The sequence below is a fragment of the Apteryx mantelli genome, chromosome 1 (genome assembly GCF_036417845.1).
Source record: "Apteryx mantelli isolate bAptMan1 chromosome 1, bAptMan1.hap1, whole genome shotgun sequence".
Classification (NCBI taxonomy): Eukaryota; Metazoa; Chordata; class Aves; order Apterygiformes; family Apterygidae; genus Apteryx; species Apteryx mantelli.
The window spans coordinates 181696943-181713463 of record NC_089978.1 but is presented as its reverse complement, the minus strand read 5'-3'; the positions used below and the strand labels follow the sequence as shown (position 1 = coordinate 181713463).

At 37.8% G+C, this 16521-nt stretch overlaps 1 protein-coding gene across 2 annotated transcripts; it reads left to right on the top strand.

The window, feature by feature from the left end:
• The first annotated feature begins 565 nt into the window (after window positions 1-565).
• Window positions 566-16268, top strand: TMEM19 (transmembrane protein 19). Of its 2 annotated transcripts, none has more exons than XM_067313292.1 (7): window positions 566-618; window positions 786-928; window positions 6802-6915; window positions 8558-8695; window positions 9019-9273; window positions 10384-10593; window positions 13490-16268. In XM_067313292.1, the coding sequence occupies exons 2-7, from the start codon at window positions 811-813 to the stop codon at window positions 13651-13653; spliced, it is 999 nt and encodes a 332-aa protein (XP_067169393.1). In that variant the 5' UTR covers window positions 566-618; window positions 786-810; the 3' UTR covers window positions 13654-16268. The 2 variants fall into 2 exon arrangements, with proteins under 2 accessions (XP_067169393.1, XP_067169386.1); XM_067313285.1 differs by having other exon boundaries at window positions 786-940.
• The last annotated feature ends 253 nt before the right edge of the window (window positions 16269-16521 follow it).

Below are 16521 nucleotides of genomic sequence, written 5' to 3'. Positions count from 1 at the left end.
ACATCTTTAACACATTTCTTCCTTTGGCCCGTACATTATCTGTGGTTATTTAAGCATGCCATGCAAACACCTAGAAACCCAGGCGGTGGGTGCAGCCGGCCCTCTGCCGGCACCCGTGGGCAGGGGCGATGGGAGCCGGCGGCTCAGGGACGGGCAGGCTCAGGAAGCCACAGCCAGGCGCCCTGAGGAGGATTTGCAAGGCCTGGGCAGGCCCCTGGCCGCAGGGCCGCGTCTCCAGCTCCGAACCGAGGTACCGGGTGGCATCACGAGCTCACCGGGCCACGTTTCGGGCGCATCTTTCCCGGGAGACCTGTGAGGAGAGGCCGAGCGACCGCAGCGCTAACGGCGGGGCATGCAGAAGGCCCCGCCGCCCGTGCCACCCCAGCGCCCGGCCGTTGGCGAGAGCCGCAGGGTCGCAGAGGCGCACGTAGCCCCGCGGCGAGGAAAGCCGCGCCCGCGCAGGCGCCGCGAGGCGCGGGCAGGGCGCCGGGCCGGGCCGCCTCCCCCTCGCCCTCGCTCTCGCCCGCGGGCGGTGACGCAGGCGGCGGGCAGCGCATGCGCGGAGCCGGGCCCCGTTGCGGCGGGATGGGCGGCCGCCGCGGAGGGCTGGGGGAGCAGGTCGGTGGCGGGGTCGGGCGGCGGGGCGCGGCGGGGAGGGAGAGAGCGCGGCGGCGAGGCCTCCCGCAGCCCGCCCTGCCTCCTCGCGGCAGCCGTTGGCCGCCCGGCGCGGAGCGGTGGCGGGGTCGCTGATGCTGTGCGCCTTGTGCTTCCTCCCCCCCCCGCAGGTGGTGTCCGTCTGACTGACTTCCCATGTCATACTACCAGGAGGACTTCTTCAAAGAGTACCTCAAAATGATGACGAATATTGTCATCCTGAGCTTGCTCATATGTATATCCCTGGCTTTCTGGATCGTGTCCATGACTGCAAGTACGTACTACGGTGAGTTCAAAGGCCGGGGTGCGAGAAGCAGGCCGGGCTCGGCGCCGGCCCCAGCGGCCCCTGGCCCTGCAGCCTGGCACGGGGAGAGCCGCACACTGCCCGCTGCCCTGCCCTCTCCGGCCCCCGCACTCTCATGGGGATGCGCAGCCTGGAAGGGGCATACGCATAGCCCCTTCCATCGCGTTAATGCAGCTGAGAACTTGAGTCCTGTCAGCAGCTGATAGCGGTTATTAACACCTTCCAAACTGTTACTTCACCCTTCTCTGCATCTCTGCCCAGGGATCCTGATGAATTAAAAGTGTTGGCATCCTGTGTGATTTTTCTTCCTAAAAGAAAAAAAATAAGAGAAAAACAAAAGTAACAGTGAAAACAAGGAGCAAGCTGATAGAGCTCTTCCTGTGGGGAGAGGAGTGACAGCATGTGAGGAGTCCATCAGCCTATAAAACGTATTAAGAATGCACATGCAGCCCTTGAATAGGGGTGTGGGGGAAGAATTCCCTTGAAGGAAGAAAGAAGTGGGGGAAGTGGTACAAGAAGAAAGGGATATATATGCATGGAGTCTCTGACAAGGGTGTATACAGTCAGCTCTGTGTTCGATGCAAGGCAACTCAGGCAGGCTGTGTTTTAGTTGTGTATAGTGGCAGGGACGCTAGTGCTGCTTCTGTGGTCATTTCAGTTCTAGGACCCTTTTTACAGCAATGCATGAATGCAGCAGTACTGCCTTCAGCATCAGTTCAAGCCTAGAAGAATTTGACTGCTTTCCTGGGACAGGTAAATCGGTCCTTAAGGCTTCACCTAATTTCATGCAGAAAGAGCTCCAGTGTTATTGCAATTTTGCTGCTGCTAAGAGTGCTTAGGTTTGCAGTATGAACATCCCCAACTGCCTTTATCTGGTGTCAGCTTGGATCCAGAAGGAGCCAGAAAGAATATCCCACTAGTATGAGCTGACTCTTGCAGTATCAGTTGCATGCCTCTACCATGTGTTCTTCAGTGCTTCAGGTTCTAGGATAAGGTATTAGTTCTGGTACACCATTAAATACTTATTGTCTGGACACTTCTTTGGGTCACCGTGAGATGCTGGACATGCAGGAAGTATGCAGAAGCAGGCTTGACTACCAGGTTTTGCTAACTTCAGAGCTAGCCGAGCTGGATTTAAACATACTCTTCAGTTTCATTTGTGTGTGTCTGCTCTGTGCTTTCCATAGGTATAGCTCTCTGAGTTTTTCCACTATTTAGTATATTCCAGTCCTTGTTGTCTAACGTAATTGAGAGTTGACAGCATAGAGTGACAGGGAGTGCTAGTATCAGAAGAATCAGGATGGGGACTGATACAAAGGAGGAGGAGACTGCACACAAACCCTCCTTTTTGTAGAGAAGGGTTAGGGAGTAAGAAGGATGTATAACTTGCTGTTCTCCATTTGCTTGAGACTATGTAAAGACCTTTGCTTGAGAAAGGGAATGAAACAAAGAGTAGGAACTGATTTAAGGAAGTAGGGGAGAGAGCTTCAGTAAGTTTAGCTTGCAAAAGCAATGAAACTTGCAGTCCTTAACCATAAATATACCGTAAATATACATTCACTAATTAACAGTTTATAGTTCATAATAGTGCTTAAGCACCAGTGACCAGAATATTGATATAATGGGAACATTAAAGAATCCATAAGAAATCAATTAATGTCTTCTATCTCAATCTTAACTAATTAAGATTTAGTAGAAATTTAATGCTGATCCTTAGGTTTTTCTCAAAAGAAATACAGAAAGGTCAATTTAAAACTAACCTTAAAAAGATGAAAATTTTGTTTGTTAACCCAAACAACCAAAAAAAAGAACCTCTTTGGTACAGCTCACATTTAAGTTTATATCAACTTTCTTGGTTCGTGATTAGTGAAACTGGACTGCAGTATTGCACGTTTCTTAATATACATTCCCAAGTGGTGGTTTTCTTTCAAATTTTTGAGTCAGTCCTTGGCAGTAAGACTTCCTTGCACACCTCCTACAGCGCTGTGTTTTTTCAGCACACAGAAGTTTACTCTTGTCGAGTGAATCATTATGTTTGCAATGACGAGTGTTACTGTGAAATAGGTTTGTCCTACTTTGAAATAAGGAACCTGTATATCTGCAGAGTTATAAGCACTGCTGGCAAGCATTTTTATGAAAGACTGTTATGTTCAGCAGCTTTTCATCGAGACAAGCTGCTGTGCCTGCGTGAAGTCTTTCTTCTGTGAGGTTGAGACTCACTTTAATGCTAGACTTGGGATGTCTTATATTTGTATAACTGATGCTTGATAAATAACTTCTCATCTGTTTTCATATTTTCTTTCTGGCCTCAAAAGCTGGATAAACTATTAGCCTTCCTTTTTGAAAGTTTGAGAGTGGGAGTTGTTAAACAAAAACTGTCACTTGAAATCTTGCTGAGATAGTCATCATCATAAAACTTATATTTGAGAGGCTCACATCAAGTTTAAAAGGATTGAGAAGCCTAATGTTTTAGAAGGCAGCCACACCACTTTCACCTAATAAACAGGGTTCCTTGTCGTTCTTCTGGAAGTGAAATTTCATCATATAACGGTAAGTTGTGTAGTTTAGGATATAATCAATAGCTTGCCTCTCTGACTGCAAAGATGGAAGACTTCTTTAACTGTTGTAGCATTCTAGCAACAATTTCTTCTTGTACTTTGGATTTTTGCCTTCTGTAAGTAGTATATACTTTTGCGTGTCTTTGCATGTCAATGTCTTTGCAATGGAATTTGTGTCTTCCAATTTAAAGTCAAAACAAGGTGATGGAATAAAAAGGTTTTATGTGTATTACTGCAAAGGCAGTGAATTTATTGGATCAATTATATAAAAATATATATTTTAACTGGACAGTAATAACTCCTTTATTGAGTTTATTAACTGATTTTTATTTCAGTGAGTATTTCTGAATTCTAGAAGGAAAAATATGTTTAGGACATTGATGATAAACTGTTTCCGTAGAAGACAAGTTGCTATGGACACTGCTGTTTTTATGGAATGGTGTGGAGTATTTTGAATAATGAACTTCAGAGTTTTAGATTGATGGTTTTCAATGTTGTATGATAAGTAGTGATATAATGACAGCTGAGTGGGATATTGTTTTCCTGTTCTGCAAGTTCTTTTGAACTCAAGTCATAATGACTTGAATGACTAAGCAGAGAGAGCAAACTGGAAACTCAAGAAAGAAAAGGATTTTACAAGGCACTAGATATTTTGAGGAGAAAAATAACTTGATTTTTTTTTTTTAATTCAAATTAGTTTTGTTTGCAAAAGTGAACCATTTGTAACTTTGAAAAACAGTATTTTTGTTTTGAAATTGTCCAAATAGTCTGTCCTGGCAGTTTAAGCAGTCAAATTAAAAATTGCCAATGATGAAGAAAGGTTTTAATGCTGAATAAGTGTTTTCCAAGTCATGAAACTTTTGGATGCAGCTTGCTTTAACAACCTTCTGTTGTTACCTGTTTTATGCCACAGCTGTCTATAATACATTGCATGACTGAAGAGATCAGTAGCCTGGTTCAATACAAGCAGATAATCAGGGGGAAGGGAATTACACCATCCAGGTTACTTAATATAGTCTCTTTTTTTTTTCTTTTTTTTTTTTGGAATCTGACATCTTTCATTTATCGTCAGTCAAAAAATTAATAGATTTTTTAGCACAGAAGAAAATCTCAGTATTTTTTAATTGTAGATCCCTGCTGTCTTCCCATTAGAAGTACTGCACGCACTTGTCATCCTAGCTCAACGTGTATATAGCAGAATTATAAAGGAACAGTGCAAGCAATAAAAATGATCACAGCAGGTAACAGCATCCATTTGAAGAAGACTTAGATACCTTTAGGTAAGATATTTTAGCATGGAAAGGGGACATCTATAAAGGTCATGAATGGCAGGGAGAAGATGAATAGGAAATGATCATTCAGTTGCTCATAAAATTTGGCAGATGTCTGATGAAACTTGCAGTAGGATCTTTGGTTTTTAGTTTTTTGGCTTTTTTTCTGAAAGGTCTTTTTCAGTGCATCTAAAACCAGAATTCATTTCTGAAGGTGGTTGTGGAGAGTAACATATCTGGTTTTAAAAAGGGATTGGGCATATTTATGGTGATTTTAGAAATGAGAGCATAGAAGTTCCTAATAAAACCAGCAAGATCAGTCTGTATCTGTTTCTTCTACTAATTCCTTGAGCATGTGGAGCTGGCCACTGCCAGATGGGATTCTGAGCCAGGCAGATTTTGACTTGACCCGGTTTGGTAGTTCTTGTTTTCAACCAGGTATAATGTGTAAACAAAACATTTTGGATGCCAATAAAATGAGTGTTTCTTTTTTAATACTGCAAAAGAACATCTACATGTTCCTTCTAGTGTTAGTGCAAACACTCATTAGTAAAATAAATTAGTTTAGCAGAGAAAGCAGGAAATTGGAAGACTACAAAATATGTAGTTTGGCTTAGGAGTATAGTTAAATGCTTTTCCTCCTTCAGTTTTCAATGTGAAGAGTGGTAGGAGTGTAGTGAATTGGTGAGGCCAGTCAGTAATTGATTTAATGAAGCTAAGATGCTATGATAGACTGATGATTCTTCATAGTCCTGCAGAAGGACAGAGTCAGTGTATTAAATCAGCATCAGCACAGAATTACATATGAACTGCAGGACTTACTGATAGTTTTATTACATGACATCAAGTATCACTGCAGCTGAATGAAGCACTTACATATATTAGATATTATGTAGAATTTCCAAAGTAGAATAAAAAATGATATAATGTTAATATCAAAACTGTAGAAACACAAGCAGCTAGCTAGCTTATATGCATGATGATGTTTTCTCTCTATATAGACATGAAAGTACTTCTGAAGTCTCCTGTCAACCAAGTAGAAGCAGTCCATCTATTAACGTAGTGTTAAAATTCTAGTTGATTGAATAGATAGCAAAATGACAACACTAGGCACATGCTAGGAGTAATGCAGAATGTGTACGCACTGCAAAAAGGGATGAGAAAAATTGCCTGCTCTTGGTAGCCAAGAGCTATCAAGCTAAAGCTTTTGATAAATAAGAATGACCTTTCCTATAAACGCTACTATTTAGAATGGTTTGAAAAACGATGTGAAGCTTCCAATATATTGTTCTGATTTTTATTACATTGGAGAAAAGTGCCAAAAAGCATTAGTGACTGAGGATAATGTTCATTGTCTTTATTGTTCATGTCTTTACTGAAACTTCATCAAAAATAAATTATTGTAATAATACACTGTTCAAATTTGTTCATATAGTTACCAGAGAATCAGTCGTAACATTGTCTATGATGGAAGTTCTTGGTTTTATTTATCTACTTAAAGTTTACTTTGCAGTTTCTTTATGTGCTAGGAACGCTAATGTTAACTGGCATTTTAGTTTGAATTTCATTCATATTTCAAACTGAATTCTTTCTACAAAACTTATTGTGATTATATGTTTATTGTAATTTACGTGTTCTATCCAAATCAGGTTTCAGCTGGTCTTACTTTTTCAATGTTAATTTTCAGAGCTCATAAATCCCTTTCAGAATGAAAAAAATCAGTCTTCATTTCTTGATGCATTTGCTATTTTTTAATAAATTAATTTTAGTTAATGTATTTTTTTGTTGCTGTACAGAAGCTGAACAATAGAAAATTTGAGTAGATAATTGCAAAAATTGAGTAGATATTTCTGTATTCTGTTTATATATGTATTTCTCTTCTGAAGAGTAAAGAAGTTTAACCTGTACTAAGATCAGATTCTAAATGCGTACTAGAAGAGAATTACTTTTCAGATATAAAGGCAATGAAAAGGCATGTAAGGATGATCTGTAACCATTTCATTTAATTTACCAGGCACTCTGCGACCCATTTCTCCATGGCGTTGGCTTTTTTCAGTCTTGGTTCCACTAGTGATTGCTACACAGGGTTTTAAGAAGAAGAGTCTTGATCACAGTGGTGCTTTGGGAGGTATGTTTTTTCCTGAAACTAGTAAACTAAATACTTAATGAACTAAATTAGGGTCCTTTTAAATGTATATAATATTTTTTTAAGACTTTCCTAGCTAGTCCTGTGATAACACAAAAATGTAAGTGTAAGCATCCGTATCTTGAATTCATACTTATTTTTCTTATACCTATTTAAATAGTCAAGTTAGTTTATGCTGCTGTTCATGATTTGTTTGATTAATATTGTCATTAGATGTATATAATTCTGGAAGATTGTTTTAAACTTAAGTACAATATTCATTTAAAACTGCATGTTTTAGATAGTAAAATGATTTGCAGATATGATAAGTAGACACGAGGTAATATATACTTTGGACACCACAGTGTCATGTATCTCTTGGGGGAAACTGCCCGAAACAGTTTTTTTTTGTTTTTGTTTTCACGTATTTAGAGATAATGGAGTGAAAGAGGCAGTGGTAAAGAAATACCATAAAACTGAGGCATGTCAGCAACCTACCTGTCTGGTAGGAAACCGGTAAAGACAATGTGGTTCTGCTTTTTGTAAATACAAGCAGTTCTGAGATGGTTTTTGCTTCCCAAAAATAAGAAGGAAATTTGAATTCATACTCCACTTTAGGCAGAAGACTGTTTCAAGAAAGTTTTTCTTGACCAGATGAAAATCCCCGCCAAGGTAGTGTACAGTAGTGTTCATTAAATTCTGATGAAAGACTTCTGGGTGAGGTGATTGACCTTTGTCTCATGAAGTTGTATGAATTGATAGTCAGTGGAAAGAAACAGGACCTCAAATCTTTTCCTCCCATTTTGCGAATCTTTTCTTTTGTCTGTGAGTTAAGAGGCAGTAGTTTCCTGATTAGAAACCATCTTTGCTTTTCTACTACACTTTTACCTCTTAACATATATCAGCTCTGTTAGACAGCTCATTTTGGCATTTAGTTTAAGAGCTGCCAATTTTCTTTTAGTCCTTAAGAATTATAATATCATGGTGGGCAGTGAGAATTGGACCTCCCTGTCAAAAGTGTGGAGGAGGGAGTAAGAAGGAAGCACATCTAGGAGCTCAAATACTTAAGAAACCTGCACAAAGAAAAAGATGGCAAAAAGCAATGAGAAATGTGAAAATGAAGAACTGAAGGGAGAAGCAGCAACTGTTAAGATATGGAGGGGATTTAACCAGATTATCTTAAAGAGACCCTGAAGGGGGAATTGATCCCCAAACTGAAGTTAAATTTGCTGATAGAACTACAGCCACAGCTGTATGTGTGCTTCACATACCCTGCCTGAAGAATTTTATTGTTTGTATGTAAATTTCAATTAGCTATCCTTCAGCTTTTTCTCATTGCTCTGTCTTTTATTTTTGCACAGCATTTCTGATTCTTGGCAATACTAGAGAAAGTCTGCCAAAAACCCATAAATTTTAGCCCTAGATAACATTTAAGAGAAGATGTTAAAGATAAGGGTTTTTTTAGTCAAGATGTCTCTGAAATTCTCATAAGGGTATCAGGCACTTCAGCAATTCTCTTATTGCATGATTGTCCTATTTTAGATTTATCATGCAGATATTATTGCTCATATTTAAGATATTCAAAACACTTTCATTGCTCTGCAGTGTAATAGGTACATGAAGTAACTTTTTTTTTTTTTTGTAGGATTGGTGGTTGGATTTGTCCTTACAGTTGCAAATTACAGTTTCTTCACTGCTTTGTTTGTATTTTTTGTTACTTCTTCAAAACTTACTAAATGGAAAAAAGATATGAAGAAGCAAATAGATTCAGAATACAAAGAAGGTAAGCCCTAACATTAATTCCTTCAGATCCTCTTTGAAGAATAAATGCTTCCTATTCCCCTTCGTTTCGAAGGGTGAGGCAAAATGTCACACCCAGAATAAGGAACGCTATTGTTTCCCCCACCCCCATCACATGAATTGTTAATAGGCTACTTGCTTTTGTATCTGGTCTGTTTGATAAACAAACTGTTAACTAGTTTTTGTTTTGAACGTATGTCTCTTTCTTAATTAATTTTAGGTGTTTGTGTTTTGCTTTTGCCTGATGTTGTTGCATGTCAAGATGTTTTGCTTGAAAATACTAAAATTTGTTTTTTGTCACTTTAGGTGGACAAAGGAATTGGGTGCAAGTATTCTGTAATGGCGGTGTTCCTACTGAGCTGGCCATCTTATATATGATAGAAAACGGACCAGGTGAAATTCCAGTAGACTTTTCCAAGCAATACACAGCATCATGGATGTGCTTATCCCTTTTAGGAGCGTTGGCATGCTCTGCTGGTGATACATGGGCTTCAGAGATCGGTAGTGTAATGAGTAAAAGCAAGCCAAGGTTGATAACAACCTGGGAAAAGGTTCCAGTAGGTGAGTAGGTGAACATGTCTGTCTTACATGTTCATGTCTTAATATTTTGCTGATTTGATTTGGACTATGCATCCAACTTAAAGTTGCAAAAAAGCCCGCAAAAAACATATCAAAATTCTGGCATTAGAAAATTTTAGTAGGAATTTGTTCTCTGAAATAGCAGCAAAACCACAGCTGAGTAAATGCAATCTCATTTGTGATATACACAAATATATAGCATGCTGTGAGCTAAAATCCTTAGTGAATTCTGACAATCCTTGTTTCTGGTACTACTGAAGTGTTTATATTGCTGCTGATACATAGAATACAAGCTGTCATCTGAGTTTTTTTAGTCATTAAAATTTTAATCAGTAGAAGATTATATAAAGTACATGCAGACACTACAGAAAATTCACTTCTTAACCAAATAGCTCATTTCTTATCAAGGGCAGGTAGAATAACCTTCCCTCTGTGGAACCTTGCCTCCACAGTGGGTGGCATTGCTAACTGGTGCGTGGTTTTTGAGTCTTGTTGGTATGTTGATCTGAGTTTTAGATCTTGTGGGACAAGATTTAAAAGGGTGGGCTTTTTTTTTTTTCTTTATAAGTAGTACTCAGATTTCTTCTCAGTAAGTTGTCAAATATCTTCCTTTCTTTGGATTTTGCTCTTTCTTTAAAATGTGTTCTTGATGAAATATATCTTGGTAGACCTCTTCTGAAAGAGGTATTGTTTTAATAGTATGCACACCTGGAACTCTCTATATATTGGAACAAATGTCTTTTTTTCCCTACAAATTTAGAGTAGTCAAATACCAGGTGACACTGAAAGACTAGCTATCCTGTTTTGTTTAATTTATTTTATTTCTGGTGTATATTTCTAGATAACTAGCCTTGGAGACAATGAAAGTAATAGCAATACATAGGCTGTAATGGTGCAGGTTAAGCTTCTTGGCAGCATAATGGGGATTGTAAATAAAAGCTATGGTAAGAGTTTTGCAGGTAAATGGGGGAAAGATGACCCTCAGCACAGTTCTGTTTTCATATAAAACAAATGAACAAATGTAAGTCTTTTCTATTTTAAAAAAAAAAAAAAAAAGAGGTTTATAAATTAACTTGATTGTGTTTGATTTAGGTACTAATGGAGGAATTACTTTAGTGGGCTTGCTCTCAAGTTTACTTGGTGGCATGGTAGTAGGTGCAGCCTACTTCATAACACAACTCCTTTTTGTGAGTGATCTGGATATATCTGCTCCACAATGGCCAATTATTGTGTTTGGTGCAGCAGCTGGCTTACTGGGATCAATTGTTGATTCGTATTTGGGAGCAACGATGCAATACAGTGGTAAGATTATTCTTCCCCCCCCCCCCCCCCATGTAACCTAAAAATTGACTTAAAGGGCTGAGGAGATGATTTTTAAATTGAGAAGATACAGAAATAGTAACACAAAGGCCAAAGGAGGCCAGTGATGGACAAGATAATGAAAACAAGAGCAAGGGCAGTTGATGCTTTATTTGTATCTTCCATCCTCTTCTTTTACCATGCTTTGATTTCAGTACATTTTTCATCTTATTTTACTGTCTTGTGGATGACTAAAAGAGACTGGAGATCTCCAGCACATTCACAGAATCACAGAACAGTTGAGTTTGGAAGGGATCTCTGGAGATCATCCAGTCCAACTCTTCTGCTCAAGCAGGGTCACCTAGAACACGTTGCCCAGGACCCTGTCCAGGTGGGTTTTGAATATCTCCAAGGATGGAGAGTCCACAACCTTTCTGGGCAACCTGTTCCAGTGCTCTGTCACCCTCACAGTAAAGAAGTTTTTCATTATGTTCAGCTGGAACTTCCTGTGTTTCAATTTGTACCCATTGCCTCTCGTCCTGTCACTGGGCCCCATCCTCTTTACCCCCTCACTTTGTATATTTACATGCATTGATAAGATCCCCTCTCAGTTATCTTGGGAGAAAGCATTGCTGCCTCCTTCTTTACTGTATACCTAATTATGGTAACCTAAGAGGAAATTTCAACTTAATTTATCCATTCCCTCAGACTAACTTGCTACTGCAGAATCTCCATTTCTTACTGTGAAGAGTTAGTGATAGTCTCAGCTTTAGGAATTAAAATAGAAGAGATCCAAGTAAATGTGCACAATATTTTACATTCTGTTATTGTACTGCTTGGTAGAGTACTGTTTCCTGTAAGTTAAACTTATCACAAACTAGCTGTGATTTCACTAAAAAACTACTTGTCATTGTTGTCCACTTTCTTTAAAAGATTACTGGCTGGCTGATTCTAAATGATTTCAGTATTTATTTAGGCATTGCAGAATTTTTAAATATAGTATTTCTGTACTAAAGGGGAAGCACTTAAATACTCAGACACTGTTTCATTCTCCGAATCAGGCAGACAAATTGAGAGTATGTGTTAAACCTAGTTAATGCGGGTCTGCATTTAACCAGCAACTGTTTCTTCACTTCAGATACTCTTTCACGCTCAGTAACTATTTTGCTAGCTGCATCAGGGACAGCATGCAGATTCCACAATTTACTTTCCAGCAGTACTTACAAATCTGTAGTATGTATACTGTATATACATGTATACATGTATGCTGTATATACTGTAGTATAGATGAGTAGATGCTGCTCATGGTGGCCACGGGGTGTACATAGTTAGGTTTGTGTGTCTCTACTTTAGCTCACTTTCCTAAACCCTATTCTGTGTAGCCTCACAAAGTTTCCAATCTCTGTTGCAGCATCTTGAAGAGCAATATATAAAGAGGCAACAGATAATAAATGTGGAATTATTTTTATTGTGTCTCTTTTGAAAACATTATGCTACCACTGCCTGTCCCCCCTCTATCAACGTTTTTCCTAGTGGTAATCCTAGTAGATTCAGTTTATGTGATAGAAGCAGTCGGTATCACAGCCTAAGAGAAGTTCCTTCCCTGCTGAGATATATATATATTAAGTAAAACTTTGTTTGAATACTTTTGCAGAATTAGATCCCAGTTCTCCTATGTTATCCATCTGAAGTTATGTCCATTTTGTAAATAATTAAAATAACAGAAAAATTTTCTGTTACCCTTCATATCTCTGCTCTGAATCTAGGTTTTGTCTGCATTTGAGTTATATATTTATAAAAAGTTATTCCCTGTTTTTCTCTCAAGAAAACTTTCTAAACTATAGTAAGTGTTAAGAGTTAAACTATCAGGATCTGATACTTGATTTTCTGTAGCCCTTTTCCATTAGTCAAAGCTGGATTTAAGTATATGATTTAAAGGTAATGGTAACAGCAGCTATTTACTTGCCAAGCAGATTTGTTTGTTTTTTTTTCCTAAGTTTTCTCTGACATGCTTCTTTGGTTGGTTGGTTTGTTTTGTAATGAAGCAGCAGCTCATAATGAATTATTAATGTTGTGGGTATTAGCAGATATTCAAATCTGTAGAGAAACATAATGCTAATATAAAATGTGCTGATCTGTTTTGGAATGTTTTCTCATGCCAGCATTAGGTATGTGCGTATGCACACACCCAGTTAATACTTTACTGTATAGTGAGTTGCCATTAAAATTTTACACTTTTATCAGCAAATGGAATAGTGAATTTGGACAAAAAATAGGATAACTGTGTGTACACAATAACAGCTAATGAAACACAATGCTGCAATACTGCTAGTACAGAGCAGGAAATGCCTAAGTGATGGGAAAAGATCCATGCGGCTGGTAGTATAAAATTAATGTGTACCTAGAGATGTTAAATTCAGCCTCTATAAGGAGCTTGTTTGCTGTCATACCAAGTAATTTATTTCTATTATTTAACTTTGAAAACAAATACATCTTTTTGACAGGAATATAGATGTTGCCCATCAGTTGTTTCTGTTCTCTTCAAAACAGCATCTTTTGCTTTAGAATGGCTCTTGGAATAGCTTTTTCCTCTTCTGCTTTAGCTCATGTTTCATACCTTTTCTTGTTATGGAGCTATGCAAAGAGAGAGGCAGGCCTGGTAGAACTGTAACTCTTCAAAATAAGTAACTTCTAATGTAAAGTATTGCATCTATATCCCATTCTTTGAAGCTATTGGATTAAACCATAATTTAATTAATTGGGTCAGTTACTGTCTTTTCTTACAGATGTTTAACACCATAATTTTAAACTAAACAATTTAGGAAGTTGCGTACGCTTGTTTACTAAGTTTTTTTTCAGCTTGGTTAGCCTTGTAAATGGAAGTATTATCTTTTCCCAGGTTTTGACAAGAATATTGGCATGGTTGTCAACCACCAAACAAAAGACTCCAAGCACGTATCTGGAAAACCTATATTAGACAACAACGCAGTGAATCTTTTTTCTTCTGTAATCATTGCTTTGGTGCTTCCAGGTGTGGCATGGGGTTTCTGGCCAAGAGGTTGAGGTGGCTGAAGGTTTTTCTGTGTGCGATTCAGTGATGCTCAGCCTTACTGAAAGACTCCTAAGAGTGCTCTTTGGATGCTCTTGAAGAGAGGGGTCTGCAACCTTCAGAGCCAAAGGACTTTCCATCACAACTTTAGGCTGTAAGCCTCATATGGCAGTTGCCATCTGTCACGGCCAAGAAGGGATTTTGTCCATATGCTCTTGCAGCTCTTCAAGTGGATGTTGATCACTGTCAAGCGAGGTGAAGCACTTCATTTATCCTCATGGGTCTGAAGTTGGCTTACATATTTTGTACAGTCCACAGAATCTGGAAGAGCAAGAAACTGGAATTAGAAGCTTAACCTACATCTACCAGTATGATGGAGTATTGTGGCTGCTGTCTAAGCCCGGCACAAAGTACTCTAAAGCTTTAGGTTGGCAGTGGTAACATGGGTGAAAACAATGAATTCTGGTTTAGTATTTCCCATGATCTCCTATAGGATGTAAGATTTCATGGAAATATTTTGAAATCTTAAAAAAAAAAAAAAAGTGTTTGAAGCATAAAACTAAATTTAAAATAAAAACATACCAGTTTTTCCAGTAAGAAGAATAAATGTATCTTTGTTTTATACAAATTTTCAGAAATCTTCAAATCTTTAGAATTTCCAAACTAAATATTTATAAGTGTTAGCACTGTTGTAATGTGGTACTTATTAAATTATCTAAAATTAAATGTAACAGTTTACAAATTTGGCTTTTTTTTTTTTTTTAAGAAAAATGAACATTGCTTCTGTAATATTTAGCATATTGACCAAACAATTCTCTGTGGGTTTTTTCTCAGTAGTGTAATTTCTTTCCATTTTGTTTGGGGTTGCTTTTCAGTGAGGATAACCTCTGTAGCTTCTTTGGTTGAGACTATAGTGAATGATAGTGAAAGATATTCTCATCTACAAAGCATCTCAAAATGGGAATTGAACTTTTAGTGCTTAGACTGCTCTATTAGATGAGTTCATCTTTCACCATTAATTACAGAAGATAAGGAAGTCACTTAGCCAGCACAGATTGTACTGAAAACTTATGAATACCCTCTTAACCTCTAACTGGAGACATTCAGAAGGTAGGGCCTGTACAGTTAACTTAGAAAAACCTTTTTTTCTTTTTATCTTCATAGATAGATGAGGATTTTACATTAAACATCAGATTTTTACAAACATACTGTGTATGTTGCCTGTCCTAATTCACTTGGGTTATATATATGCCACCTTTTATGAGAACATTTAAAATTATAAAAGCCCCTTCCATTTTGAGTTTACTTGTTTGAAATCTGTTCTATATAAATCTCGAATTTAGCACTGGAACTTGTAAACTGTATTATCCAGTTATATATACAAGATTTCAAACTAGTGAAAGCTTTCAGAAAAGAATGATTTTGTGGCTGCTATATTTCAGTGTTCCTGTGGTAGGTGCAAAATTATAAAAGGAATATATGCACTTTAACTATAAATACGTGAAGTTTTTATTCATTGATTGGATTTATGCTGCTTCTAACTAAGCACTATTAATCTTTTTTTAAGATTTTATTAATACTGTTGTGATTTCTGGAATTAATACACTGAATTTCTGTAAGATATTTTTTCTTTCAATTAAATGGCTTATATTTTTAAATACTTTTGATTCCTGAAACAAAATACATTTTCAAACACTGAAGTAGACTTTTAGTCAACTTTTCACTAATTGGATCATACTTTTGAAATAGGTTACTGCAGTGAGAAGACAGCTATAATTTTAAATGCATAGCAGCATGAAATGCTTTCATCTGTTATCATATGAATTAATGTGATCCGAATGAACTGCTGCAGGTAGGACCTTCAAAGGCCATTACTCAGAATTTTATCTTTGTCATGTTTTCTTAGTGATGACACTGAGTTGCTTTTGAAATTCCCACTCATAAATCTTCAGTATTTAGGAAGATCTGAGCACTCTGAAGAGGACAGTGTTAACTCCGGGCGTATTACACTGAGTGGGGGTATAGCTTATGCGAATTTTCTTACATTTGACTTGTTTCATTTAGTAGCCATAGAATTGTTAGCCTTTTTTTTTCTTTTCTTTTTTGCAGAGGAGGCACAGGGAGAAAGTTACAGTATGTGACTTAGTGCCTGTAAACTGGTGTGTCTCTCTAAGAGCAATTATTGGGATCAGAAGGGAGCAGGCAGGAATACTACCCATCCATATGATACTTGGAGAGACAGAAAATGCAGGAAGTAAAAGGGCAAGTGATGAAGAGGAGCTAGGACAAAAACAGAAGAAAATTTATGGAAAAGATTTGAAGGTGCAAAATAGGTCAATACAGTAAGCAAATTTATTTTCATCCTTTAAAAACATTTGAATATTTATTTTCTTTCAGAGCCATTGGTACACTTAGTTTATGAGAAATCTGTCCCTAATTTTCCTTTCATTCTGAAGTGGCACCAATATTTCTATAGCATTAAGAGGATATATTAGGGGTTGGGGTTTTTTTTGTTTGTTTGTTTTTTTTAACTGAAGGATTAAAATTATGAAGCATTGAACCTGGTTCTTGGTGGTTTTTTTTTTTTTTAGATGTTATATAAGTTCAACTAAAAGTGAGTTTAACTACAGTTATGACATAATTTATGCTTAATAAATATATACTTCAGTCTCTTTGTGCTTGAGAAATCTTTAGCCAGATTTGGCTTAGGCTTGGTGTATTGATCCTGAGTGTTTAAGGATACTGGTATCACAATCACTGATATTAAGAATTACTTTTGTAATTCTTTTTATTTTGCTGTTATAACTAGCAGACATTCCAGAAGACTGACTTTTTTTGTCAATAAAGGGTTGAAATGCCCTAAAATACTCTTGACAGTTTAC